Below are 27,360 nucleotides of genomic sequence, written 5' to 3'. Positions count from 1 at the left end.
AGGACGGATGTGAAGGCTTTCTAAAGTATGCTGAAACGATCCCAAATAATTCAAGTAGTGGTGCAATGTATTGCCCTTGTTATAGGTGTAAGAATATTAAGTTGACAAATAGAGAATACAAAGTCACTTAACAAACTCTATATTTTATGAGGAATATAAATATTGCTCATATCAAGGGGAAAGCTGTATTGAAGACGAAGTATCTGATGTGCATGTAGATACAACTAATAATTTAAGGATAGATGATATAGAAAACTTGCAAACTAGTATATGAGCTGTCCATACTGAATATAATATCAACAATGACAGTGAAGATGATACCAAAGATGGTGTCCAAGATGCAACTGAGGTTGAAGATGTGAATGGACCAGAAGGTTTTGAATATGTTCATGTTTCTGAGGACTTGGATTGAATAATGAAACTATTAGAGGATGGTGAAAAGGACCTATATGACGGTTGCACCAAGTAGTCGAGATTTTCATTTATGTTGAAATTCTTAGATATTAAAAGACTTAGTGTAATGAAAAATACTTATTTTAAAATACTTCTTGATTTGCTGGGGAAGGTAATTCCAGGAGGAGAGCATAGCATTCCTAAAACAAAATACGCGGTGAAGCAGATAGTTTCCAATTTGAGTATCTATTATAATAAGATTGATGTGTGTCCCAATAATTGTATTCTCCACTACAAGGATAACAAAAATACCTTTAAGAGTGTCCAACATGTGGAGTATGTCGGTAGAAAAAACACTCCTGCTCTTCAATAAAGCATACAATAGAGGTAATAGAGATGCAGGTCAAGATTGTAATAAAGGTGCTTCATCATTTTCTATTGGTTTCTAGATTATAATGGCTGTATATGAACAAAGACATAGATAAGAACATGAGGTGGTGCAAAGAAGGTCATATAGATGATGATAAATTGAGATATTCTATTAATGCAAAGGCTTGGAAGCATATTGATAAAAAATTTCCTAATTTTCCCCATGAATATTACAAAAATGTCAGACTTGGGCTATCTATTAATGGAGTCAACCCGATTGGGGTTATGAGTTAAGGTTGGTCTACATGGCCAGTTGTATTAATGTATTATAATTTATCACTGTTGCTTTGCTTTGTATAAAACAACCATATATGATACTCTCATTACTGATACCTAGCAAGAATGTACTAGATAATAATATTGATGTTTATTTGGAGCCTCTAATTGATGAGATAAAATATTTCTGGTCGGAGGGTGTGTTGATCTATGATGCCCATGCAAAAGAGTCATTTAGACTACGCGCTATTCTAACATGAACAATTAATGAATTTTTAGTTTATGCTAACCTGTCCGGCTGGTCTTCAAAAGGCAAGTTTACTTGTTAAGTATGTGGTCCAGAATTTGAAGGCCATCATTTATCGCATAATCGAAAGTATCGTTATTAGTTCAATAGGAGATGGTTACCCTTGGGCCATAAATAAAGAAAATTGAGCAATCAATTTGATGGCACCATTAAGACCAAGATTAAGCCATGTCAATTGATTAGAGCTAATATTATAAAGTTTCTTAATAATCTTCCAAAAATAAGATTTGGAAATAACAGGTATTTGAAAGACGGCTCACTCAAAGTTAGAGACTGAGGCAAGCAGAAAAAGACACTGAAGCGGAAGAGGGAAGTCTGGCGAGTATACGTTGATAATGAAGATGAAACATTACCCTAAGGATCGAGTAAATTTAGTATCTTCTTGGAGCTACCATATTTACGGAAATTTTAAATGTGGACGTCATGCATATTGAGAAAAATGTTTGCAACAACTTATTGTCGACCCTCCTCCAAGATCCTAATAAGTCAAAGGACGACCTAAGGGCTCACTAAGACTTGATTGCATTATCTAGGAAGATTTGCAAGCACAATATGTTAGACTTAAGAAAAAACACAAGTCTTCCTCTCGTGTTACGATGTCAACAAAGTAGATGCAGCGATTTTGTGATGTCCTAAAATCAGTAAAGTCACCAGATGAGGATTCTGGTAATATATAAAATAACATTCAGGTGCAAGAGAGGAAACACTTAGGTCTAAAGATTCATGATTACCACATTCTTCTTTATCAATTGCTCTAGTTGCATTACGTAACAATATAGAGAAACAAGCATCCAAAATTATTATGGAGTACTGTGGATTCTTTAGAAAATTGTGCTCTAAAGTTATAACTGTGAATGAATTTAAAGAACTTGAACCTGAGATGTCAGTAATTCTATGTAACATGGAAATAATATTTCCTTCTTTTTTTCACGGTAATGGTCCATCTTACTCAACGTCTAGCAAGAGAGCTATAATTGTAGGTCCTATATCGTATCGTTGGATGTACCCAATTGAGAGGTTAGGGATTTTACCCACTTTGTTAATTTTATATGCAATGTATACATCTATAGTTTGTAGTTGTTAAATATTTTCTTATTGCAGATATTTGGATTTATGAAATGCTTAATTCACAATCGAGCTCATTCGGAGGATTCTATTGTTGAAGGCTATGTGACCAACAAATGTCATATGTTTGCATCATGTTACATGCTCAATCGTGTAACGGATCAAACACCAACTAAGGATAAGAAGATTGTCAAATATCCAAGATCTGACTTAGAGCAAGTTCATGCATATGTATTGAACAATCTTGACATTTTCAGTGATTATTGAAAGTAACATATAATAATTTAAGAGCATAAACACTCTTAAATCATTTACTTTTAATTTACCAATACAATCTCGTTTGTTGTATAAATAGGAGATATCTAGAGAAGCTTAAGAATGAAATATCCTCCAGGAATGCAGCACATGATATTAAAAAAAACATGATATTAAAAAAAAAAACATATCAAATGATGTAAGTATTGTAAAATTTAGTACTACATTTCATATTAAAATATTCATTAAACATGAAGTAAATTATTTCTGATTGATGTTGGATTTAGGTTGATAAAGACCTTGTTGCCACTACCTTACTATCCGAAGAAATTTTAGTTTACGCTCAACGTCCTTACTATGAAGTGAGACAATATAGTGAACACCTTGTTAATAGGTTTACGTTTAAAATGGTGGTGACTGATGATAAGAGGGTAACACAAAATAGTAGGGTCATGGGCTATTTTGCTCAAGAATGTTTTTCTAGCAGAAGAGGTCAGAACCTAGTTAAAGCACATATATTATGTTATGGCCAATTGGAAGATATTAGAGAGATAATCTACGAATATTGTAAAAAAAACCAATGTAGTTACATGATGTTTAAGGTTTTATGGCGTCCTGCAAAACCATGCAAGGATCATTATGGATTTATAGTACTTGTCAATCTTGACAATGAAATATATCTAGATGAGAAGTTCATATTCATAGAACAAGCGGCCTAGTGTTTCTATTGAAAGACCTGAAGGTTTGTAACATATTGGGTCAGGTTATATAAGGAGCTAAGATCTGTTATCATTCCTAACAATAATGAAAATATAATGAAAACATTGACTAGGACAATTAACCAATTGGCTCACACTACAAGAAATCTGATATTTAGCGACCAAAATTAGTGAAGGGACCGGTTGACCGTCATTAATGAGTATATAATAACGACGGGTTTTAAACCCTTCGTGAAGTGATTTCAAATAATAAAGAAATAATGTGATATGGGATAACAGATTTCTAATCCCTTCGTTGATTTAATCCTACTACCGTCGTTATTGGGTCTCCTTAAAAATAAAGGGGTCCATTACCTTCATTGATGATACTAGTATAAAAATGCTCAGTCCCAAATTCCCAATAGGTGGTTGGAACTGTTAGGGCAACTTTTCGCACCCATCTTTTTACAAAGGAGGGAATTTTCCCTCACTTTTTTAACCCAAAAAAAAGAAAAAAAAATGACAAAAGGCCCCGTGAACCCCATTTCTTCATTCCCCCTCTATCAAAAACCCCCAAATCGCTGCTCCCTTGCCGCCGCCCTCCCTAGCCCTAACCCTAACGCCAGCCATGTTGCGCCTCTCTTCATCACTCCTCCCCCGTGCTCGCTCCGCCGCCGCCCTCTCGCGGTCCTACGGCCTGATCCCGATGGTGATCGCGCACACCTCCCAGAGCGAGAGCGCCTACGACATCTTCGCCCAACTCGTGAAGGAGCGCGTGGTCTGTATCAACGTCCCCATCTTTGACGACACGACCGCCATCGTCGTGGCCCAGCTCCTCTTCCTCGAGTCGGAGAACCCTCCAAGCCCCTCTTCATAATAGCGCTTGATTTCCTTTGAACCATAACCCTAATTCCCTATGAAGAAATTCCCAATTTCTTCCAGGTTACCTCAAAACCCATACCCTAACTACTGAAATCCCTAGATATCAACAAAAACCCCATCAGAAACAAAACCCTAGTGCTGTTATCTGTTCCGACCTCGTCGGCGCCGGAGATTATTAAGATGGGAAGAAAGATCGGATTGAACCGCGAGATCCTGATCAAAGTCACCCAAACCCCTGATGGTGTGCTTATTTATGGAGGTAAATCCTCATTCTTGCATATGATGTTTGCGATTTTCTATTTGTAGGGCGACATATCACTATCCTGGGGCGAAAATTGAAATTTTATCTCCGTTTCCTTTTTATCTCGGGGTGATTGTTTATGAGAAAATACAGTAGAAATTTGTATCAAAGTAGTTATGAGTGTAACCAGGTCTGGGAGTGTGGGAGATGCTTCTATTTTCTTGGCCTCTGATCGCTATGTGTCGCTCTGCCCCATGATTTTGTTAATCCAGATCGTATTTATCTTACAGAGGATTATTTTGTTTGATAAATTGATAGAGCTAAGTGGGTCAGCGAGACGAGAGCTTATGATTTGAAAGATGGAAGCATTCTGTTCCGTGAGCTCAGGGATTTCTTGCTACGCCGTAAACTTTTGTGTTGGAGGTAACTTCTCATTCCTGCGAGATATTTTGATTTTTATTTACAGAAGATACCGCTATCCTGTTGCAAAGAGTTAAACTGTATCTCTTTTTATTATTATTTTCATTTAGCTATGCTTGATTGTGTATGCGAAATAACAATTCTAAATGTTGTTTCATGCCATTACATGTTGCATCTAAGATTAATCCTTTTTATGCCGTTTTTAAGTGATCTACTTTTGATTTCGTTTCTGATATTTTGAAAGTTAAGGGGGGTTTTCCCATAATTGTGCAAAGTTAAGCGGGTTTTCTGATATTTAGCTTGCAGCTGAACTTCTTTGTGTTAGTTTGGTATTATTGTGTTCCATTTTTTGTGCATTTCTGCTCTAGTTGGTATATATATTTCTTACTTGTAATATTAATTGGTGTGCAAGTAATATGAGCATCCGTTCATTGTTAATTTGCTATGTGCATTTTATTTGTATTTAATCATGTTTTCAGTCAATTTTTGATTGCTTATGCTTATGTTTAGCTGTCATTGTGATTTAATATTCATATGATTGTCATATGATTAAATATTTAACAATTCCAAATTATCTGAATTATTTGTTTGTGGAAAGAAGGCTCAAAATATAGAGGTAAAGTAACATAATATAGCAGCTGAAATAGTGTAGACTCAAGCCATAATTTACATACTTTAACATTGTTTGTTTAGTGAGCTAGGAAATATGATAAAAGAAGTATCTTAAACACTGCCAATTTGAAGATATACTTCAAACTATGTAGTTTGAAATATTGTTGCTCTCAAAATATGGTTTCAGAGTACTGTTTTCAGGACAATTATGGTGGGATATTCTCCTTCGAAGCTCTCAAAATATGCCTAGAGGTAATTAGTTTTTAGCTTTTTGGTTAGCACTTTGTAGTTCTAATCAATGTTTTGAGGTTTTGAAAATTGGGTTTGGTTGTTATAGCTGATAACCCAGACGATTTCAAATGCGAGACATATGTCCAAAAGAAAGATTTTAGATAATTTATCGAATAAGCTCTTTTTGAATCGGATATTGGATAGGCTAAGCTACGGATATCAGAGCTTTAGTTTAAGTGATTCAAATCAGTGAACTGTACTCGTCCAAGCCAGCGGGTAAGGTGAACCAGACCGGGCAGGTGAACGAACAAGGAAAGTAGAGGATTCGGATTCGGATAGGCGAGTCGCTAGCGCCTTTGCTCTTCTTTCGAGTCCGAGTGAATAGTCGATCCATAGCAAGGATCCGGAATGCTACCCGACTACTTGATTGGTTTAGGTTACCCAAGCCAAGCTGCTCTCGGTGAAAAAACATCCCTTCTCCGATCGTACCACTTGACCGAATAGAATGTGAAAACTCTATCCGTTTACAATAGAGATGGTATGACGTGTTTAAGTCTAACTAGAAAGACGAGTGAGGTGAGAGATGAGTGACAAGATGGGTAGAGATGAGTAATGATGAGCGCGGGATGAGTAGAAGTGGGTAGAGGCGATTCCTTTAAAGCGAGCTACTTGGCAAGCAGTGAGCAGTCGCGGCATTCATTCAAGAGAACATCATCTCTCGGTTCGGTATTCCCGAAACAAAGGATTATCGCCGATAACGGCTCCCAATTCATCAGCCAACCCGTGAAGGATCTCCTCCACAAGTAAATAAGAAAGCAACATTTTTCGTCACCATACAACTCCCAGACGAACGGGCAGGTGGAAGCAATGAACAAGATTTTGATCCGGATTCTCAGCCGCACTGTGAACGAATCACAAAGAGACTGGCATGAAAAACTATCGCTTGCTGTGTGGGCCTACCGCACGTCTGTTAGGATGTCAACGGGGACTACTCTTTTCTTATTATTTTTATGGTGCCGAAGTATGAATGGAAAAATTATTATTAATGTATATTAGAAATTTGTAATCTACAATGACGGTTTTAAAAATCGTATTTTGTTAATTAAGGGAAAGCACCGTCGTTGATGGGTTACTAATTACCAATTATGAGGACTTTTACGACGGTATCCAATCGTCATGAATTACTCTTTAACGATGGGAAAATATTCCCGTAACTAATAGTAATGACGGGAAAATATCCCCGTAACTAATAGTAACGACGGGAAAATATCCCGTCATTGATGGTAACGACGGGAAAATATCCCGTCACTGATGGTAACGACGGTGATAATTACCGTCGTAAATATTAACGACGGTAATATGTTTCGTCGTTATAGACTCTACAACGACGGGTAGTATATCCCTTCGTGACCCTTTAGCGAAGAGGGCTTCAACGACGGGTGACGAAGGGATTTTTCCCCGTCGTTAGCATACAATAACAAAGGTTTTCAGTTCTTTAACGAAGGGAAATCCCTTCGTTAAATACGTAATTTCTTGTAGTGTCATCTGATTATATTTAGCAAAACTTCTCCTACTCTTAGAATATCATGCTTTATATGACTGATCCAGAGACTCAAGCCCACAGTCTAATTATGATAATAGACAGAGACTCCGAGTCAAATGTGCAAACAAAGTCATCAACCAGTGGGCGAAAGCAAAGAATGCTAAATATAAGCCAAAACAATACAAACATGATCTCATGCAAAACATAAATGCAAAACATAAAGAGCAAATTGTAGAAGGCATGTGAACTAAAAGACAATTAGTCTTTAAAAATTTAATTGCAAGTAAATATTTATCATATTAGCATGTACATATTTCTTATTTTGCATCACATAATTCAAGATTATAGATGAAGAATTCAAGGTTGTTTGATGAATCACATGATTGATCACGCTCTACCACCCCAAGCTCAGTCATCTTCAAGAGGCCTACCTAGCATCCACTACAACAAACAGGTCTTTTAGCGACCAATTTTTTTGCGAGAAAATTATTTTCCTCAACAAATATCACTTTCGACGAGGAAAATATTGTTTTCTCGGTAAATATCAGTAGGTCTTCTACGAGGAATATATTTTCCTCACAGTAGACCACCTTCTATGATGAAAATTTTAGTTCCTCACTAAAGATGATCATGATTTGGTCTCCTAACTAGTTATTTTATTGGCGTGGAAATATGAGATTTTGATGATGAACTTTTTTATCGCGAAATACACATTTAACGAGGAAATAATCATTTCATCGCTGTTCTTTTGGCGGAAAATAGAGGAAAACCCGCCAAATGTAATAGCGACAAAGTATGATTTCCTCACTGAAGATCTATAATCTGCAAGGAACCGTTTCCTCATCAAAAGAATTAATTAGCGAGGAAATAATAGTTTCCTCATTATTAGTTTGGCGGGGAAAAAAAGCCCGCTAATTTCTATGGTGACAAATTTAAGGCTTCTTCGCTAAAAGTTTTTGTTCTTATAAGGAACTGTTTCCTCGTTAAAAAGAACCTATTAGCGAGGAAATTATAGTTTCCTCACTATTAATTTGGCAGAAAAATTTGCAACACCCGCCAAATTCATTGACGACAAATTAAAGGTTTCCTCGCTAAAATTTTTGTTTTACGAGGAACTATTTCCTCGTTAAAAAAACCAATTAGCGAGGAAATAATAGTTTCCTCATTATTAGTTTGGCGGAAAAATGTGCAAACCCCACCAATTTCAATAGCAACAAATTTAAGGCTTCCTCGCTAAAAGTTTTTGTTTTACGAGGAACCGTTTTGTCGTAAAAAAAACCTATTAGTGAGGAAATTATAGTTTCCTTAATTAATTTGGCGGAAAAATATGCAACACCCGCCAAATTCATTGATGACAAATTGAAGGTTTTCTCACTAAATTTTTTTTCTTTTACATGGAACCTTTTCCTCGTTAAAAGAATCAATAAATATCCAGCACGAGGTAAAGCTCCAGTATGGATAGAAATAAGGATTTGGTTTGTCTGGTTGATGGTTCCTTTTTGTAGTTTTTTGCACAATTCACATGAAGATTAATAACCAATTAATATTTATTCAGGTTCAAAGGGATCCCAATGATAAAGGATTGCTCACAAATCTGATAAGATTTAAACAATTTGCGAGTTTTGTATATACATTTATTTCAGACTTCTGAAATTAGATTATGTTAATATATAATATTGACTTCTGAAAATAGATTAAACCAAACGTGCAATAAAATCACTTATTCCTATTTGGCGTAGCACTAGTATAAAATAGGACAGTCCAAACAGTTATTAGAACCATTTGGACAAGTAAAAACAACCCAAATGATTAAACCCGTTTGGGATAACAAAACCCAAACGGTTGAAACCGTTTGGGCTGTTAGGAGATCCCAAACGTAACCTCCAAATAGGTTTAACCGTATGAGATGTTTAGCCTAAATGGTTTAACTCGTTTAGGTGATTTAATTATTTTTCTTTTTTTTAAATAAACATTTCTTTTATTCTGTGCTCTTCCGCTTCCCCCCAAAATTTCCCCCAAAATCTAAAATTTGTTCTCTGCTTCCCCCCAAAACTTACCCCAAAATCTAAAATCCCCGCGCCCCTTATCCCCATCCCCTCAAATCCCTCATCTGAAATCCCTCTTCTCAAACCCTAATCTCTCAAATCCATCGGCCATCTTCTTCCTCCTCCTCCGCTCCCGCCGCCGCCTCCACGTCGTCTTCATCCGCTTCGATCTCGTCGGGCTCTGCCGCTGGGTCCTAGGGTTCTACATCATCCACTTTTATCTTGAGCAAGGCCAGACCGTCGAGGTCTTCTTCCCGGCGATCTCCTTCATCGCCGACCAGCAGCTCCTCATCGCCTTTTCCTCGTTCCTCGATTCAATGCACCAGGCCCGAATCTAAAATTTGTTCTCTGCTTCCCCCCAAAACTTACCCCAAAATCTAAAATCCCCGCGCCCCTTATCCACATCCCCTCAAATCCCTCATCTGAAATCCCTCTTCTCAAACCCTAATCTCTCAAATCCATCGGCCATCTTCTTCCTCCTCCTCCGCTCCTGCCGCCGCCTCCACGTCGTCTTCATCCGCTTCGATCTCGTCGGGCTCCGCCGCTGGGTCCTAGGGTTCTACATCATCCACTTTTATCTCGAGCAAGGCCAGACCGTCGAGGTCTTCTTCCCGGCGAACTCCTTCATCGCCGACCAGCAGCTCCTCATCGCCTTTTCCTCGTTCCTCGATTCAATGCACCAGGCCCGCTACCAATCCTCGATCCTCGACTCCATCTTCACCTTCAGGTTCCCGGCGAGCTCCTCCTTTGTCTACGGCTACGTCTTCAACCGCCAGCGGCACGATCTGAGGCAAGATTTCAACCGCCAGCGGTAAGATTTCAAATATAATTGATTCTCAAATATAATTAATTTGGAAGATAGATTAAACCAAATGTGCTACGATCTTCAACCGCCAGCGGCAAGATTACAAATATAATTGATTTGGAAGGTATATATGTATCTTTTTTTTTATTTGGATTTGATGTGTTATTATTTCTTCTCAAGTTTTTAATTTTTTGTGATTTATTAGGTGATTTGTTTGGTCTGCGATACTGAACAGCGGGTAAAATTTCTGAATTATCTTTGTTTATTTGAAATTCTTTTTCCTTCTGGAAATTATTGCAAGAGTTGGGGTGATTTTAGGTTACCGAAGTTTGTACAAAGTGTGGTGTAAAAATGGGGGAGTGGTTCTGTGAAATCTGCAAATTTACGACGACACTGAGAAAGGACAGTTTCACTGTGATGATTGCGGTATTTGTCGAGTTGGAGGGCAGGATAATTTCTTCAATTGTGAAACATGTGGTATGTGCCTCTCTCTTGATAAATATTTGGATTTGTTTGCTTTTCTTGATAAATGTTTGAATTTGTTTGCTTTTCTTGATAATTGTTTTCTATTAATGACGAACCAGACTTCTATTAGAACAATCAATAGTTATCTACATTTAGTGCTGACATCTTGTTTTCCTTTTTGTTGATGTTGTATATACATGCTTTTTTTTGTCTTTTTGTTGAGCTCATTGTTCTATCTGATTGTACTCAAGCATGTAGGATGGAATAGATGAAATTCATGGCACTTTGTTATCTACATTTTATGGATACATCTTCTTTAGTTGAAATTTTCTGTTAATCTACATATCTTTGTCCATTCAAAATTATCTATAGGTTCCTTCTACTCAAATTCTCTACGCGGTAAGCACACATGTGTGGAGAACTCAATGAAACAGAATTGCCCCATATGTGTTGAGGTACATTTTCGTGATATTCTTTCGCATTCTACATTTGAAATTTGAAACATCATCATGTTAGATTCTATGTTGCAGTATCTTTTTGACTCGTTAAAAGTGATAAGTGTTTTGAAATGTGGACACACAATGCACTCTGAATGTATGGCGCAAATGTTGAATCATCATCAGTAAGCCTCATCCCCCCACTAAACTGTAGTACCTACTAATTTGACCCCCAATCCAATTTGATTTTGGTGTTTAAGAAGGGAAATTGTATATGTTATTAATGTTCTTTTTGTTTTTCTTTCTTTTGCAATAGATACACTCATACACATGTCCAATGTGCTCCAAGTCCGTGGTAGATATGGCAAGGTGTATGTCTTAATAATTTTAGATTCGCTCAGAGAAGAATGTTCTTAATAGGTCAAAGTTGACATATCACCACAAAGCTGGGTCAAAATCATTTATGTCACACCAAGAGCAAATTGTAAGATACTTTTTAGTTTTGCTTATAAATTTGTAACTTAATTGTGTACATATATATATGTTGAAAAAGAAAATATGTTTGAATGCAATAGGCAGCACAGACTAAAGAGATGCAATGTGCAATTGATCGTTTTGAAACAGAGTATAGAAGCACAAAAAAAGGATGGGACTTGGGAGCAAAGGAAAATTGGGTAAGTAATGTGTCAATGATGCATGCATTTATAATATTTTAAGAATATATGTTAATTTGATATTACTGTTCTAAAGAGGATTATATTGATTAGGTTGTAATTGAGAAGTTACATATGATTGAACTGGATATATTTTTTACTTATAGGATCAAATGATAAAGATGCGAGCAGATACCACTCAACCTGATGGAGCTCGAACAATGACAGATGAGGAAATTTGTGCAAAAGTTCTCAAAGTCAAATCAGGCTACATTAAGGGCTGTGGTTTTGGCCCTAGACCACCACCATTAAGGTTCTCTCGTTCTTCAATGAGTGAAATGTCTGAAAAGAATAAAGAGTTGCAAGAACAGTTTTACGAGACCCAACAACTTGTAGGAACTCAACAACAGAAGATCGATGCTCAAAATGAGGTAATCGAAAGATTTGAGGAGCAAGCCAAAAAGTTTGAGGAGTTTATGGCTAATTTTTCCAGGCAACATCCATCAGCTTAGTATTCTTAGTGAACTTAACTTGAAGAAATGTTTCTTTGATCGTGTTGTATTTTTTATTACTTTAGACTAGCATTGTTACTTATGGTAAAAACTTGTTTGCTTTATTTATTTTAATTGTTTTGATGTACTGTGGTGACAATTGATGATAATTATTTATATTTTGAGCGTTTTTCTCGTAATAGCATTATTATTGATGAAATAAAATTTCCTCATTATAAGTATACAGCTTACGTCATCAAAATAATATTTTCTCATTATAGAGTATATTGCTTACGTCGACAAAAATATATTTCCTCATTATAGTGATACAACCTATAACGGCAAAAGTAATTTTCCTCGCTATAGACCATATAACCTATATCGACAAATGTAAATTTTCTCGTAATTGAATTTCTTTGGCGAAGAATATGAGGTACAACCTACAACGACAAATTTAAATTTCATCGTCTTTGAGTCCCTTTACTGAGGAACTGTTTCCACGAGAAAAAGATGCATATAATGAATAAAATCAATTTCCTCGTTAAAGATTTACCTTTGGTGAGGAATAGTTTACTCGCTGAAAGATACTTACAACGACGAAAATAGTTTTTTTATAACTTTTATTATATATAAATTAAATATTATTCACGTATCATTAGCGAGGAAACTCTAGTTTAGCGATGAAAAAGGTATGAGATTAGGTGAGGAAAAATATCGAGGCTAAAGAGTAACAACGAGAAAAGAATATATTCGTCGCAAAAAGGATTTCGCGAGAAATTATAATATTCCTCGCAGAAACTTTTCTTGACCACCCTACCGCGAGGAAATGGTGACCAAAGTTTTTTCCTCGCCAACACACTACGGCGAGGAAATCTCGACTTTCAATGACAAACTAGTTCCTCACGGATTAGCTTTTCTGTTGTAGTGATCACCTTCTCATATAGGTATTAATTTGCATCATCTTTGGATTATTCAAAATATATATTCTTGATGTGTTTGTGCATATTATTTTCTTCAAACATGTAGATGATATTTTATTATCGAGTCATCTTCGGGACACATCCCTAGTAGAGTCTCTTCATAAGGGTATTAATAATTCAGTATTTTTATTAATAATTCAATAATATTTAAATTAGAAATTTATTATTTATGATATTTATTTGTATCAATTATTTTTTATTTTTATAGATAACATATTAGGCTCAGGTTAATCAACACCCGGACCCTCTAATACACAGTCAACACCATCCCTCTCTATAGGTATTGAGTAGTTAATCTGTTTATAGTAATGAGTGATTCTTTTCGTATTGATTATCTTCTTTAGTTATATAGATGCTTCATGGATACAATTATTTTCATTTAGTGTAGCAGGGGCCGAGTTATGACCCAGGACTCCTGACATTAGCCATCACCCATTGCCTCCAGAGTTGATGAGATCAAAATCTTATGCGATGAAGAATCACCCACTTGCATTAAAAAGGCTAGAGGACCTAAAACCTATCATGCAAGCTAGAAAAGATGCTGCAATCACCAAGAAGAATAGACAGGTTGAGAGAGGTAAATATAATAATTTCCTTTATTCAATCTTAATTTTACACTACGTGCTATACTAAACATATTGCTATCATCGTACATGCGAAGCTTGATCCCAATGGTTTGGGAGGACGGGGTGCAAGCAAGACTGAGTCAAAATAAGAACTAAAAGGCTTTCAAGCTACTCTTGAATGGGCCAATAGTTTACCAATCGAACAATGGTAAAAATTTTAATAATTGTATCAGTGTTTTAGTGTAGATAACAAATATCATCAACCTGTACTTCAAATTTACAAAGCTGCCATGGAGCTCCTACGAGAATATACGGAGAGCGCATATGGTAACTTTTTATTACTTCACTACTTTTTATTACTTCACTACTTTTTATTACTTTAGTACTCTAAATAGCATGGTCTATTCAGATTTCTAGAGCACACCATCTTCTAAACGATTATTTCTCTCTCTAATAACATGACTATAGAATAAAGGGTGTATTTGTGTAAACTTATCTATTTGAAGTATAATTTTATTTTATTTTTGGCTTATATTGCTACTGCTATTGTTTCTTTAAGCATGCACTAGAGTTATCTTGTTTTTGGCTTATATCACTTTATGGTAGCATGTGAAGGAGTTATAGTTTTAGTGGGTGGTGTTGTCAAAACCTATGTTTCATCTAGTAAAATTAGTTTTCCTTTTAGATTTGCATTCAAAAAAATCAAACTTGCCACTTGGGTGACTTGATTCAAAATTTTTAACCAAAACACATTCAAGCCTCTCATTGAAGGAGTTTGTAGATAATGTACATTGTACATTCAGAACATGAGAAAAATTCCATATTCTTTTCTCATCCTTAATGGTGAATATTTACTTGCAAGTAAAGGCTATACTGCAATTTCCTTATTTCTTCTTGTAACCTATTATTAGTCTCTTACAAGTTGCTCGATCTGTTTATATCCTTTTTTCTTGTTGTTTAAAAAGTTTAACCTATTATTCCTCTCTTACCCTTGTGTACTTTCCATGTAATATTTAAATCCATCTTGGTGCATCTTATGAAAACTTGTCTTTTAATTATGGAAACCAGTCTTCCACTTGGATTTGCAATTAGAGAAATCAAAATTGCACATTGTTAACTTGAATCTGTTTTAGCAAATGTGAGTAGACCTCTTAGCGAAGGATTTTGTAAAGAATATATCAATCTAATTATATGTATACAAATTTGTAGTAATACTATTATCTTGAGGACTATCGTGGAGCATGGCACTATATTTTCAATGTAAAGGTTGAGGTCGTGCTCATACAGTAACATTATGAGTTGAAAGCCTCAACATACGGTAAATATATAGCAAACTAGTAGAAATTTTTAAATGTTGATGATAGGGCGGACTTGATCATTTCACAACTCTTCTTTTATATTGGGAAACCGAGTCAGCACAAGTATTTTTCATTTTAATTTTCCTTATTAATAAAGATTATAGATTTACTTCATCTTTATTAATAAACTATTTTTTGTAGAATAATTCTAAGAAGGGATCGACGAATCGAAAGAGCAAAGACAAGCTTGACCGACACTTAGGATCAACATCTTTTGATAATCTTGAGTATGGTTATTATCAAAATATGATATATTATTTAAAGTTTTGTCTTCTATTATTTTCATCAATATGGCCAACCTCTTTTAACTGTTTAAATTTGCAAGGAAAGTCAATAATACGGGTCAATTTAAAGGCTAAGTTAGCTTATGGTACCTTTCATCCAACTTATAAAGATGATGACAAGATTAAGAAAAAAATGTTGTTGGTGGCAAATTTCTTTAATAAATCATTATAATGAGTACTCTATTGAAATTCATTCTTTTCAATTTATCAAGGGAAAAATGTGTCCAGGCCCCAAAATCAAAAACTTCATGTGACAAAGCCCCTCATATTTTTTCCCATGTAGATCAGCCCTTTGAAGTGTGACACTTTGTAATGCAGCCCCTTTTAATTAATTATCACATGCTAGCTAAAGTAAAATTCCCAATCTATCCTTATCCTCTCTCCTCTCTGACCCAGCACTCACATCATCTCTCTCATCTCTCCTCTCTCTCTCTCTCTCATCTCCTCTCTCTTTCTCTCTCTCTCTCTCTCACCTCTCTCAAAAACTAAGAGCTTTATTAAGCTCGTCGTCCTGGCCGAGACGCACAGAGCATTAATCTATTAGCTAGAAGAAGAAAAGAAAAAAAAGAAAAAAAGAAAAAAAAGAAAGGAGAAGTAGAGTAGAAGGGGAATGAAGAGAAATATCGTAATTAAGAAATAACGAAAATGTGTATTAATGTATCTCTATGAATAAAATTACCACGGTGCTGCCGAGCGATATTCGAAACAATATAACGAGAGGTAGAAAATGAGCCCAAATGAAAGAAAGATACCGTGTGATAGACAATATAAAGGGCTACACACCGGCACAAACGGTAGTGAAAACGGAGACCGGAGGTGGCCGTAAAACACGCGCGAAGTCGGCACGGCGCTGCTGTTTTCTGCTCGCTGCTGCCGCCGAGCGATGTTTCGGATGTTACCGAGAGATATAGAGAATGAGTTAGAGCGTGATACAAATTGGAGGTGATAGGCAACATGTAGGGCTACTCACCAAAGAAGAAATCGGCGAAAACGGAGATTGGAGACGATCAGAAAGTGCGTGCGAAGTCGGCACAAAACTATAGTTCTAGCCCACATCCCACCAGTTCTAACTTGTATCCCACCAGTTCTAACTTGTATCCCACCAGTTCTAGCCAACATCTTGCTAGTTCTAATTAAAGCCCTTGTTTTTTTCATGCTATGTTGTTAATTCTGGGTTCCACGTTAGTTCTAGCCCACATCCCACCAGTTCTAACTTGTATCCCACCAGTTCTAGCCCACATCTTGCTAGTTCTAATCACAACCCTTGTTTTTTTCATACGAAGTTGTTAATTATAGGTTCCACGTTAGTTCTAGCCCATATCCCACCAGTTCTAACTTGTATCCCACCAGTTCTAGCCCACATCTTGCTAGTTCTAATCAAAGCCCTTGTTTTTTTCATGCTAAGTTATTAATTCTGAGTTCCACGTTAGTTCTAGCCCACATCCCACCAGTTCTAACTTGATTAGAATTAGCAAGATGTGGGCTAGAACTGTTGGGATACAAGTTAGAACTGATGGGATGTGAGCTAGAACTAACGTGGAACCCATAATTAACAACTTAGCATGAAAAAAACAAGGGCTTTGATTAGAACTAGCAAGATGTAGGCTAGAACTGGTAGGATACAAGTTAGAACTGGTGGGATATGGGCTAGAACTAACGTGGAACCTATAATTAACAACTTAGCATGAAAAAAACAAGGACTGTGATTAGAACTAGCAAGATGTGGACTAGAACTGGTGGGATACAAGTTAGAAATGGTGGGATGTGGGCTAGAACTAACGTGGAACCCAGAATTAACAACTTAGCATGAAAAAAACAAGGGCTTTGATTAGAACTAGCAAGATGTGGGCTATAACTGGTGGGATACAAGTTAGAAATGGTGGGATGTGGGCTAGAACTAACGTGGAATCCAGAATTAACAACTTAGCATGAAAAAAACAAGGGCTTTGATTAGAACTAGCAAGATGTGGGCTAGAACTGGTGGGATACAAGTTAGAACTGGTGGGATGTGGGCTAGAACTAATGTGGAACCCAGAATTAACAACTTAGCATGAAAAAAACAAGGGCTTTGATTAGAACTAGCAAGATGTGGACTAGAACTGGTGGGATACAAGTTAGAACTGATGGGATGTGGGCTAAAACTAACGTGGAACCTATAATTAACAACTTAACATGAAAAAAACAAGGGCTGTGATTAGAACTAGCAAGATGTGGGCTAGAACTGGTGGGATACAAGTTAGAACTGGTGGGATGTGGGCTAGAACTAACGTGGAACCCAGAATTAACAACTTAGCATGAAAAAAACAAGGGCTTTGATTAGAACTAGCAAGATGTGGGCTAGAACTGGTGGGATACAAGTTAGAACTGGTTGGATGTGGGCTAGAACTAACGTGGAACCCAGAATTAAACAACTTAGCATGAAAAAAACAAGGGCTTTGATTAGAACTAGCAAGATGTGGGCTAGAACTGGTGGGATACAAGTTAGAACTGGTGGGATGTGGGCTAGAACAAACGTGGAACCTATAATTAACAACTTAGCATGAAAAAAACAAGGGCTTTGATTAGAACTAGCAAGATGTGGGTTAGAACTGATGGGATACAAGTTAGAACTGGTGGGATACAAGTTAGAACTAGTGGGATGTGGGCTAGAACTAACGTGGAACCCAGAATTAACAACTTAGCATGAAAAAAATAAGGGCTTTGATTAGAACTAGCAAGATGTGGGCTAGAACTGGTGGGATACAAGTTAGAACTGGTGGGATGTGGGCTAGAACTAACGTGGAACCCAGAATTAACAACTTAGCATGAAAAAAATAAGGGCTTTGATTAGAACTAGCAAGATGTGGGCTAGAACTGGTGGGATACAAGTTAGAACTGATGGGATGTGAGCTAGAACTAACGTGGAACCCATAATTAACAACTTAGCATGAAAAAAATAAGGGCTTTAATTAGAACTAGCAAGATGTGGGCTAGAACTGGTGGGATACAAGTTAGAACTGGTGGGATACAAGTTAGAACTGGTGGGATGTGGGCTAGAACTATAGTTTTGTGCCGACTTCGCACGCACTTTCTGATCGTCTCCAATCTCCGTTTTCGCCGATTTCTTCTTTGGTGAGTAGCCCTACATGTTGCCTATCACCTCCAATTTGTATCACGCTCTAACCCATTCTCTATATCTCTCGGTAACATTCGAAACATCGCTCGGCGGCAGCAGCGAGCAGAAAACAGTAGCACCGTGCCGACTTCGCGCGTGTTTTACGGCCACCTCCGGTCTCCGTTTTCACTACCGTCTGCGCCGGTGTGTAGCCCTTTATATTGTCTATCACACAATATCTTTCTTTCATTTGGGCTCATTTTTTAGCTCTCGTTATATTGTTTCGAATATCGCTCGGCGGCATCGTGGTAATTTCATTCATAGAGATACATTAATACACATTTTCGTTATTTCTTAATTACGATATTTCTCTTCATTCCCCTTCTACTCTACTTCTCCTTACCTTTTTTTCTTTTTTTCTTTTTTTCTTTTTTTTCTTTTCTTCTTCTAGCTAATAGATTAATGCTTTGTGCGTCTCGGCCAGGACGACGAGCTTAATAAAGCTCTTAGTTTTAGAGAGAGGTGAGAGAGAGAGAGAGAGAGAAAGAGAGAGGAGATGAGAGAGAGAGAGAGAGAGAGAGAGAGAGGAGAGATGAGAGAGAGATGATGTGAGTGCTGGGTCAGAGAGGAGAGATGATAAGGATAGTTTGGGAATTTTACTTTAGCTGGCATGTCATAATTAATTAAAAGGGGCTGCAGTACAAAGTGTCACACTTCAAGGGGCTGATCCACATGAGGAAAAATATGAGGGGCTTTATCATATGAAGTTTTTGCTTTTGGGGCCTAGACACATTTTTCCCATTTATCAAACAATAATGTAACTTTTTTCTTATGTGATTTAGGATAGTATTGATATTACGTCAAATGAGGCAGTATTACGTACTACTCAGGAAGAAGCTGATGACCCTCACATTCTATCTAGAGAGGAGAATGATATCATCACTATGAATACTATAAGATATAATAACAAGGGTAGATTTTTATTAATGGGGGTTGGAGCTTTACGGGACACGTGCACATTATCCTCCACGGGTTCTTCACCATCTTTTACTTCGACCGGATCCTCAGCAAGGACTCTACCACGTTAGCATTTCTTTGTGTCTCATGTTATGTCTCATGTTATTTGCATAGGAAGATTGACCTAGCATTACTTATACAGATGTCGAAGGCTATGTTCTTTGATTTTCCAGCAGCCCCCACTATGGACGAAGTTCTAACTTACATCATATTATGCTTGTTCGATAAGATTTCAGTTGAATTGTCTGGAGATGTTTTATCACTTTTAGAATTGGAAATTAAATATACTTGATCTGATTTAACCGCTGCACAGGTATGTTGATAATATATGTGTGTGTATTGTATTGCTAAATTTCATATGCTAAAACAAATCTATTTATTCGCAAGCTAGAGCTACTGAGGGAAGAAGTAGTGGCATGCAGAGGAGGGATGTTGACGACAACATGACTCGTGATTTTTTATAGTGAGTTTTTATTTGTAAATCTATAATATTATCTCTTCCTCAAATTTTTACTTCTTTCAAACTTCATCTCAAATCTTAACGGACGAGAAGTAAAAAATTTTATTTGGATGAGAGAGCGTGTTGATTATAAGAACTCCATAATCTTCTATACTAACCTATGATAATAAAGAACATTAAACATAAAATGACTTAGAAATGTACACATAGAAAAAAACTCAGAAAGACATGTTACAATTTTCATGTTTTATGCCCTGATTACCAAATCGAAGGGAATAACAAATCGAAATTAGACCGGTTGGTATGTGAATTGAACTAACATTAGGAAATTGTCTAGTTTTTGAAATGTTGGTTGATAAGCATTATCAAAAATGAAGTTCTATCAATTTTCACAATTTATACTATTAGTGAACTCTTCGAATGTTCATGACCTAGGTTACTTGAAAACTTTTTCTAGGATGCCGTATCCATATTTGCGTCCCATGTCTGCACCTATGTCTGTATCCACACCTACACATGTATCAATGGTTGAATATAAATATAAACTTAGGATTTTTGGAGAAAACTTATAAATTTTAGAATAGGGATTTGCTAGAAGGTGGGAAGAATTTGTGAGAAGAGTATGACATTTTGAATTTGCCAGCTCTTCTAGTTTATAATAATTAAAAAGACCATAAAATAAATTTATTTGCAGGAGTTGTTAAAATTTTAGCATTTTTTTAAAATGAGTTATAAAATAGAAGAGTCAATGAACTCAAAATGTCATACACTTCTCAAAAATTTTTAAACAAATGCTAAAATTTTATTTGCAAGAGCTATTAAAATTTTAGCAATGTGGAGGATATACCATAAAAACCCCTATAATTTTAATATTTTCAATTTTTAAAACATTTTTATTTATACCAACATTCATTTATATGCTTGATTTTTTTTTCATAGGTGGATGTGGTCATACACACATCACATACATTAGGAGTACAAATATTATGTATTAGACGATATTATTATTTGTAGGGGAGATATGATATGTAAGTGACAATCTATGCGTTTGACTTTATTTTTTATTATGACATGGGATGTTTATTTTGATTATAAGTTTTTTTGTGGTGTTTGGAAATCTGTATTGTTGAAAACGTTTTTTTTTTTTTGTGTGTTTGATCTTGGAATGTAATGTATAGTGGTTGGGTTAGGCATTGGAATGGAATGCATATTGATTAGTATGTATTGTATATTGATTGATAGAATTTGTTGGATTGCATATTGATTTATATGGGATTATTAGATGTGAAAATTATATTGCATGTGATATTAATTGTATTTACATGGACATTAAAAATTTAATTTTTTTTAAAAGAATGAAAACATCCGAGATAAAATTTTCATCAAGGATAGATCCTAGACGGTTAGTAGATTCTGTCTAGGATATATTTCCATCTAGGATAGGCCTTTTAGATGGAATTCAATCTAGAATGCGCCATCCTAGACAGAAATTTAATCAACCCTTAGACAGAATTCTGTCTAGGATGGTTAACTTAGACATAATTCTACCTATCTTAGATGGAATTTTCCGTCTAGGACTCGTTATTTTTACCACTGATCACTAAATTTCTCTAAGGGTACATTGCTAGTTAGATACCTTGAAATTCCACTTATTTATAAGAGATTATCATTCATTAATTGTAATCCTCTCTTGAGTAAAATTTCTAATCAGTTTTAAAATTAGCTTATAAGGAAAAACTTAACCAATGATGGAAGATTAAGCTGATAAAATCTATTATTCTTTGTATCCAAATTTATTAGACAAGTAAATGCATTCTCCTGGCAAAAGTATTGAGAAAATTGATAGTTTATGAACAACTTTCTTATGGGGAAGTAAAACTTCTTTCATCTCCTGGAATAATATTTGCTTTGATATAAAACATGTTGGTTTTAGGGTCCTTTTTAGCCATTGATTGGAACTATGCTACTACCATCAAGCTACTATGAATGATTCATCTAAAAATAGATCTCTTATGGATAAAGTGGAATATTCATGGTACCTATTGAAGACGTTCAAGCATCTAACAAGTCCCTATTATATATAATTACTCTTGGATATGGAAACAATTCTTTAAGAGTTAGAGACGTTGTTATTTATCAAGCGGGAGGTGTTGATAACCTTAAATCTTCTATTCAATTCTGCTACACAGAAGATAATATCCATCTTTCTTCTGTATATAGGGTTCTACTCCCCTTTGAGTACTCAGCTTTGTTCGTATAAAACTATTAATTAGGGGTAGGGGTGGGGAAGGGGTGGGCTACACTATCCTAAACATTCTTTCATTTTATGACTAGCTATACAATAAAGGCTCTTGACTCAAGATAGGTTATGTCATATGTGTGAAGACGTGGGGCCTCCCACGTGAACGCGGTTTAGTTTCCGCACGAATAGATACCGCGTGGGGGCAACGAGATTAATGGTTTCGTGTTAATTTCTTGGACAATAACCGGCCCACCCGAAGATAATTCCAAAGCTATATAATAGCTACCTAGGTTTTGTGAAAAAGGTGTGCAAGGAGGCGTTGACTGTGATTTTTGCGGCGTGTTTTCGGCAGAGGAGAAAAGTGACGTGCAAGTACAGTGCGAAGGCTGGGTTTTGTGCAGAAGAAGCAGCAGTGCAAGTCTTTTGTGCAGTCCTTTTGTGCTTTTGTAGAGAGATATTATGAGGGATTTGAGAGTTTGTTTGAGGGTTTAGATTGAGTGATTGTAAACCCTAGTTGTATCTCTCCCCCTCTAATAGTAGATCTCTCCCTCCTTGCCCCGTGGACGTAGGCAGTTTGCCGAACCACGTAAAAATTAATTGTTTGAGTTTGTGGCCATTGTAATAATTTTTAGGATCCCTCGATGCGCAGTCCTAGAGCTGACGAGAGGAAGAGCTAATATCCCACTTTGATGAGATATTAAGCTTCAGATTCTTATTCCCTTTGAGAAACAAGAATTCTTATCGATCTTTCTCTTATTGTGCATCAGAAACTCTGCCAAAATTTCCGCTGCGCACAACAAGTGGTATCAGAGCTCGGGCTACGCTTGGGCTATTTGGAGGAGTAGATCAATTTGGAGGCTCGCCTAGGGCTTCGTTTGGTGATAAAGGTGGGATCTTTTGGTAAAGACTCTATCTTTCAGTTTTGGATCTATTCTTTGTTCGTTGGTGCGTAAGATGTCGGGGAAAGAAGGTGCTTCGGGTGTCGAGGGTGGTGCTTCTGGCGCGAAGACCATTCAGAGTTTGAATATCCACTCTATGAAAATAGATGTGGAGAAATTTAATGGCACAAACAATTTTGGATTATGGAGATGCGAGGTTTTGGATGCGCTGAACGAGCAGAATTTAGAGGATACATTGGAGTTAGATGGTAAGCCAGATGAGATTGAAGAGAAGGTTTGGAAGAAAATGAATCGAACGACGTGTTGTGTGATTAGGTCTTGTTTGACTCAAGATCTAAAATTGTATGTGATGAATAAAACTTCTGCGAAGAAGATTTGGGAGATTCTCGAAAGCAAGTATCTGACAAAGAGTGTTGAGAACCACTTGCATTTAAAGAGGAGACTTTATCGTTTCGAGTTGAAGAAGGGAACCTCAATTAGAGATCACATGAACACCTACACAAAGCTTCTTGCGAATTTGGCGAATGTGGATGTCATAATTGAAGATGAGGATAAGGCATTGCTGTTGTTGAGTTCCTTACCCGATGAGGAATATGAGACCTTCGTTCTTACACTGATTAATGGGAATGCATCATTTTCGTATAGTGAGGTCACCGTTGCACTTGTGAATTATCATCTTCAAAAGAAGGATAATGAGGCTTCAGTTGATCCGGTAGCGGAGACGTTGGTCGCAAGAGGGAAGGGTCCAAACCGAAAGAATTGAAAGTCACAGTCTAGAGTAGGAAAAGATTAATGTGCTTGGTGCAAGGAGACTGGTCATTAGAAGAAAGACTGCCTAAAGCTCGACGAATGGATGAAGAATAAGCAGAAAGGAAAAGGGAAGAATCCATCATCAGAAGCAAACATTGTATCGGATGGTAATAATTCTGACTCTTCTATTTATTCGCTTTCTATCAGTCCTACAGATAGCTATTCGGAGGAATCTAAATGCATGTTGGATAGTGGTGCGACCTATCATGTGTGTCCTAGAAGGGAATGGTTCTCCAGTTTTAAGAAGCTGGTGGATAGTGGTGTGGTGTACATGACTGATAACCATGCATGCCAGATCATTGGGATAGGAAGAATTCGCATCAAGATGTCTGATGGGACTGTTAGAGAGTTAAATGATGTGAGATATGTTCCTTCTTTGAGGAAGAACTTGATCTCGATTGGAGCTTTGGTTGGAGAGGGTCTGAAGGTTCATGTTGAGGACATGGTTCTCGAGATTACGAGAGACTCTCATATTTTGATGAAGGGCGTCAGGAGAAATAACCTGTATTACTTGACTGGAGGTATAGTGGCAGGTGGAGAGCTGACGACTTCTGTTGATTCGACTAGACTGTGGAATTTGGGGCTTGATCATTCCAGTATTGATTCCTCGCATAGATTGAAAGAGGGTATAAAGACCTGCAATTTAAAGTCCAGTGAACATGTTGATGTGAGCAAGAAGACCGAGGTGAAGTTTGGCACCTCTATTCACCAAGTTAAGGGTCGTTCTGGAGGAGTTCACGTGGATGTTTGGGGGCCTTCCAAGGGGGCATCATTGGGAGGTAATAGGCGTTTGGTTTCCTTTGTTGGTGGTTGTTCTAGGAGTGTTTGGGTTGCAACCAAATCCCCTTTGGAGAAAGTCCTAGTAGTATCCAACAGATTGAAGAAGTGTGTGATAGACAGAATGGTGAAGGTACTCCATTCTGGTGGGAGGTACAAGATGGACCTGTTTCTGTGTTGGAGCCGAGATCACGGCATTTCGAGACACTTCGTTGAAAAGGAAATCTTGGGACAACTAGATAGAGTGACAAATTTGGAGAACCGTGCCTTGTTGGAGGAGGATCGGTGTTTGTTGTCAAACAATAGTTTGGAGAAGAGTTTCTGGACAGAGGCTTCGACAAATTTGAGTCATCCTATTAAAGAGTTGTCAACTGCTGTGATTGGAGGTAAAACTCTATTGGAGGATAGGTCTGGTAGTGTCACTTTGGTTGAGGCTTCAATGAGGAAGTCAATTGACTCTCAGCAGGTGGAGAGTTTTGGACAGACCTTAGAGGTATCACAGCGGGTGGAGATTGATGCTACTCCACATTGGGTAGGGATTTTCCCACATACTCCAGGTCAGTCTGCATTGGTTGGGATTCCAGCTGAGGTGACACAGTTAAGGGATCAATTTGTTTTGGATGCAGATGATGAGTTGGGTTTTGATTCGAATGCAGCTAACAGACATAGTTTGAATATGGTCATTGGTTCACCTCGGGTGGAGGTGTTTAAGGCCATTGGAGGTGCTATCAGCCACATAGTTGATGATATTATAGAAGGGTTGCAAACTCTTCTATTGGTTTGAGGTCGTTCGCGGTCATTTGGGTGAACTACGTTCGGCTTGATTTCTTGGGCAAGAGGATACGTAGGCAGTCTTATGATGCAGTCGGGTTGGTTTTTGATGGGGGTGAGATCTATTTGGTGAATTGATACTGAAATTTGGAGAGTGTTTGCATTCTCATTTGAGTTCTCGACTTGTTATGGATTGAGTCTGTTGTCGTGAATTGTTTCACGGTGTACTGGACACAACAAGTAAGACATTTGATTTGGTCAGTGTCGGCTCAGTTTTTGGTAGAAACTTCGCCGAGGTGGAGAATTGTGAAGACGTGGGGCCTCCCACATGAACGCGGTTTAGTTTCCACACGAAGAGATACCGCGTGGGGGCCACGAGATTAATGGTTTCGTTTTAATTTCTTGGACAATAACCGGCCCACTCGAAGATAATTCCAAAGCTATATAATAGCTACCTATTGTGAAAAAGGTGTGCAAGGAGGCATTGGCTGTGATTTTTGCGGCGTGTTTTCAGCAGAGGAAAAAAGTGACGTGCAAGTACAGTGCGAAGGCTGAGTTTTGTGCAGAAGAAGCAGCAGTGCAAGTCTTTTGTGCAGTCCTTTTGTGCTTTTGTAGAGAGATATTGTGAGGGATTTGAGAGTTTGTTTGAGGGTTTAGATTAAGTGATTATAAACCTTAGTTGTATCTCTCCCCCTCTAATAGTAGATCTCCCCATCCTTGCCCCGTGGACGTAGGCAGTTTGCCGAACCACGTAAAAATTGATTGTTTGAGTTTGTGGCCATTGTAATAGTTTTTAGGATCCCTCGATGCGCAGTCCTAGAGCTGACGAGAGGAAGAGCTAATATCCCACTTTGATGAGATATTAGGCTTCAGATTCTTGTTCCCTTTGAGAAACAAGAATTCTTATCGATCTTTCTCTCTTATTATGCACCAGAAACTCTGCCGAAATTTTCGCTGCGCACAATAATATGAGACTGCTGGAAACAAATCAGTGTGATTGTGTGATAATCAGCAAGTTGAAACTTATCATCATTTGTTTTTTGACTGCCAATTTTCTATACATGTCTAGAATAGTATAATGAACTAGATAAATTTTACTTGGAAATCTTGTAACTGGATCTTATGATCAATTGGTATAGCTTCAGATTAAGGAGGGGGTTGGGAGGGTGTGGGGTAGGCTTTATAAAGAAATTTAAAAGGTTTATATGCTATGGTAGGAAAGAAACTTATGGACATTTCAACACAAGGCGAGGGGAGTTGAGGCCTTAATTCATTCAATCATGGTCTCAATACTTACTATTGTCCTCAATGGTAAAATTCCTAATCATATTAGAGAGAGGATAGTGATTTTGTAATCAAGTTATTCTTGTTCTTTTTTTTCTCAGGTTTTCTACTCCCTGAGCATCTTGATGTACTCTAAATTCATAATTTGGTAAATGAATAAACGTACTTTCAATGACCCAAAAAATAATAGCAAAAATTTAGTTGATTCTTATTTGTTCTTTGAGATGATTTGTGCAGGCTTCAAAAAGTTAGAATCGAGTTTAAAGCTAAAAGGAATGAAGTTGAGCACAAAGATGAGCTTCAACATAGTTATTCATCAACGTGTGGAAATGCTCATCAACGAGTGAAGGTCCAATTCATGGATTTTAACTTATTATATATTGATGAAGAAATTTTACATAAACCTTTTTGTCATCGAAGAGTCTGATGGTGGAGTCATCGATTCTAACTCACCATTGATGAAGGAAAAATTACAAAAACCTTTTGCACATAAGGCATTCATCATTGAGCAAGGCCATCAATGAGGCGTTCTGCTCATTGGTGAGCCTGGAGTGACTTTTTAGATTTTGAGATCTAATCTGTCATTCAATGCAGCTGAGATATATTTTCTCTCCTCTTTTTTTCATACAA

The 27,360-nt window shown here is 37.1% G+C and overlaps 1 protein-coding gene and 1 pseudogene across 1 annotated transcript; both read left to right on the top strand.

Annotated features, from left to right (window-relative positions):
- LOC109841965 lies at positions 1,957-15,024 on the top strand (annotated as a pseudogene).
- Positions 11,425-12,212, top strand: LOC109842986. Its single transcript, XM_020411904.1, has 3 exons — positions 11,425-11,528; positions 11,620-11,718; positions 11,865-12,212. The coding sequence occupies exons 1-3, from the start codon at positions 11,508-11,510 to the stop codon at positions 12,207-12,209; spliced, it is 465 nt and encodes a 154-aa protein (XP_020267493.1). The 5' UTR covers positions 11,425-11,507; the 3' UTR covers positions 12,210-12,212.

The sequence above is a fragment of the Asparagus officinalis genome, chromosome 5, assembly GCF_001876935.1.
Source record: "Asparagus officinalis chromosome 5, Aspof.V1, whole genome shotgun sequence".
Lineage (NCBI taxonomy): Eukaryota > Viridiplantae > Streptophyta > Magnoliopsida > Asparagales > Asparagaceae > Asparagus > Asparagus officinalis.
The sequence above is the reverse complement of the archived record's forward strand: the minus strand, read 5'-3'. Positions and strand labels throughout refer to the sequence as shown.

What these genes read in the sequence shown, in the direction of transcription:
- LOC109842986 (XM_020411904.1), top strand. Translation starts at nt 11,508, where the DNA reads ATGTCACACCAAGAGCAAATT. An exon ending in TGTCACACCAAGAGCAAATT is followed by an intron (nt 11,529 to 11,619) that starts GTAAGATACTTT and finishes TGAATGCAATAG; the next exon opens with GCAGCACAGACTAAAGAGAT. An exon ending in TGGGAGCAAAGGAAAATTGG is followed by an intron (nt 11,719 to 11,864) that starts GTAAGTAATGTG and finishes TTTTACTTATAG; the next exon opens with GATCAAATGATAAAGATGCG.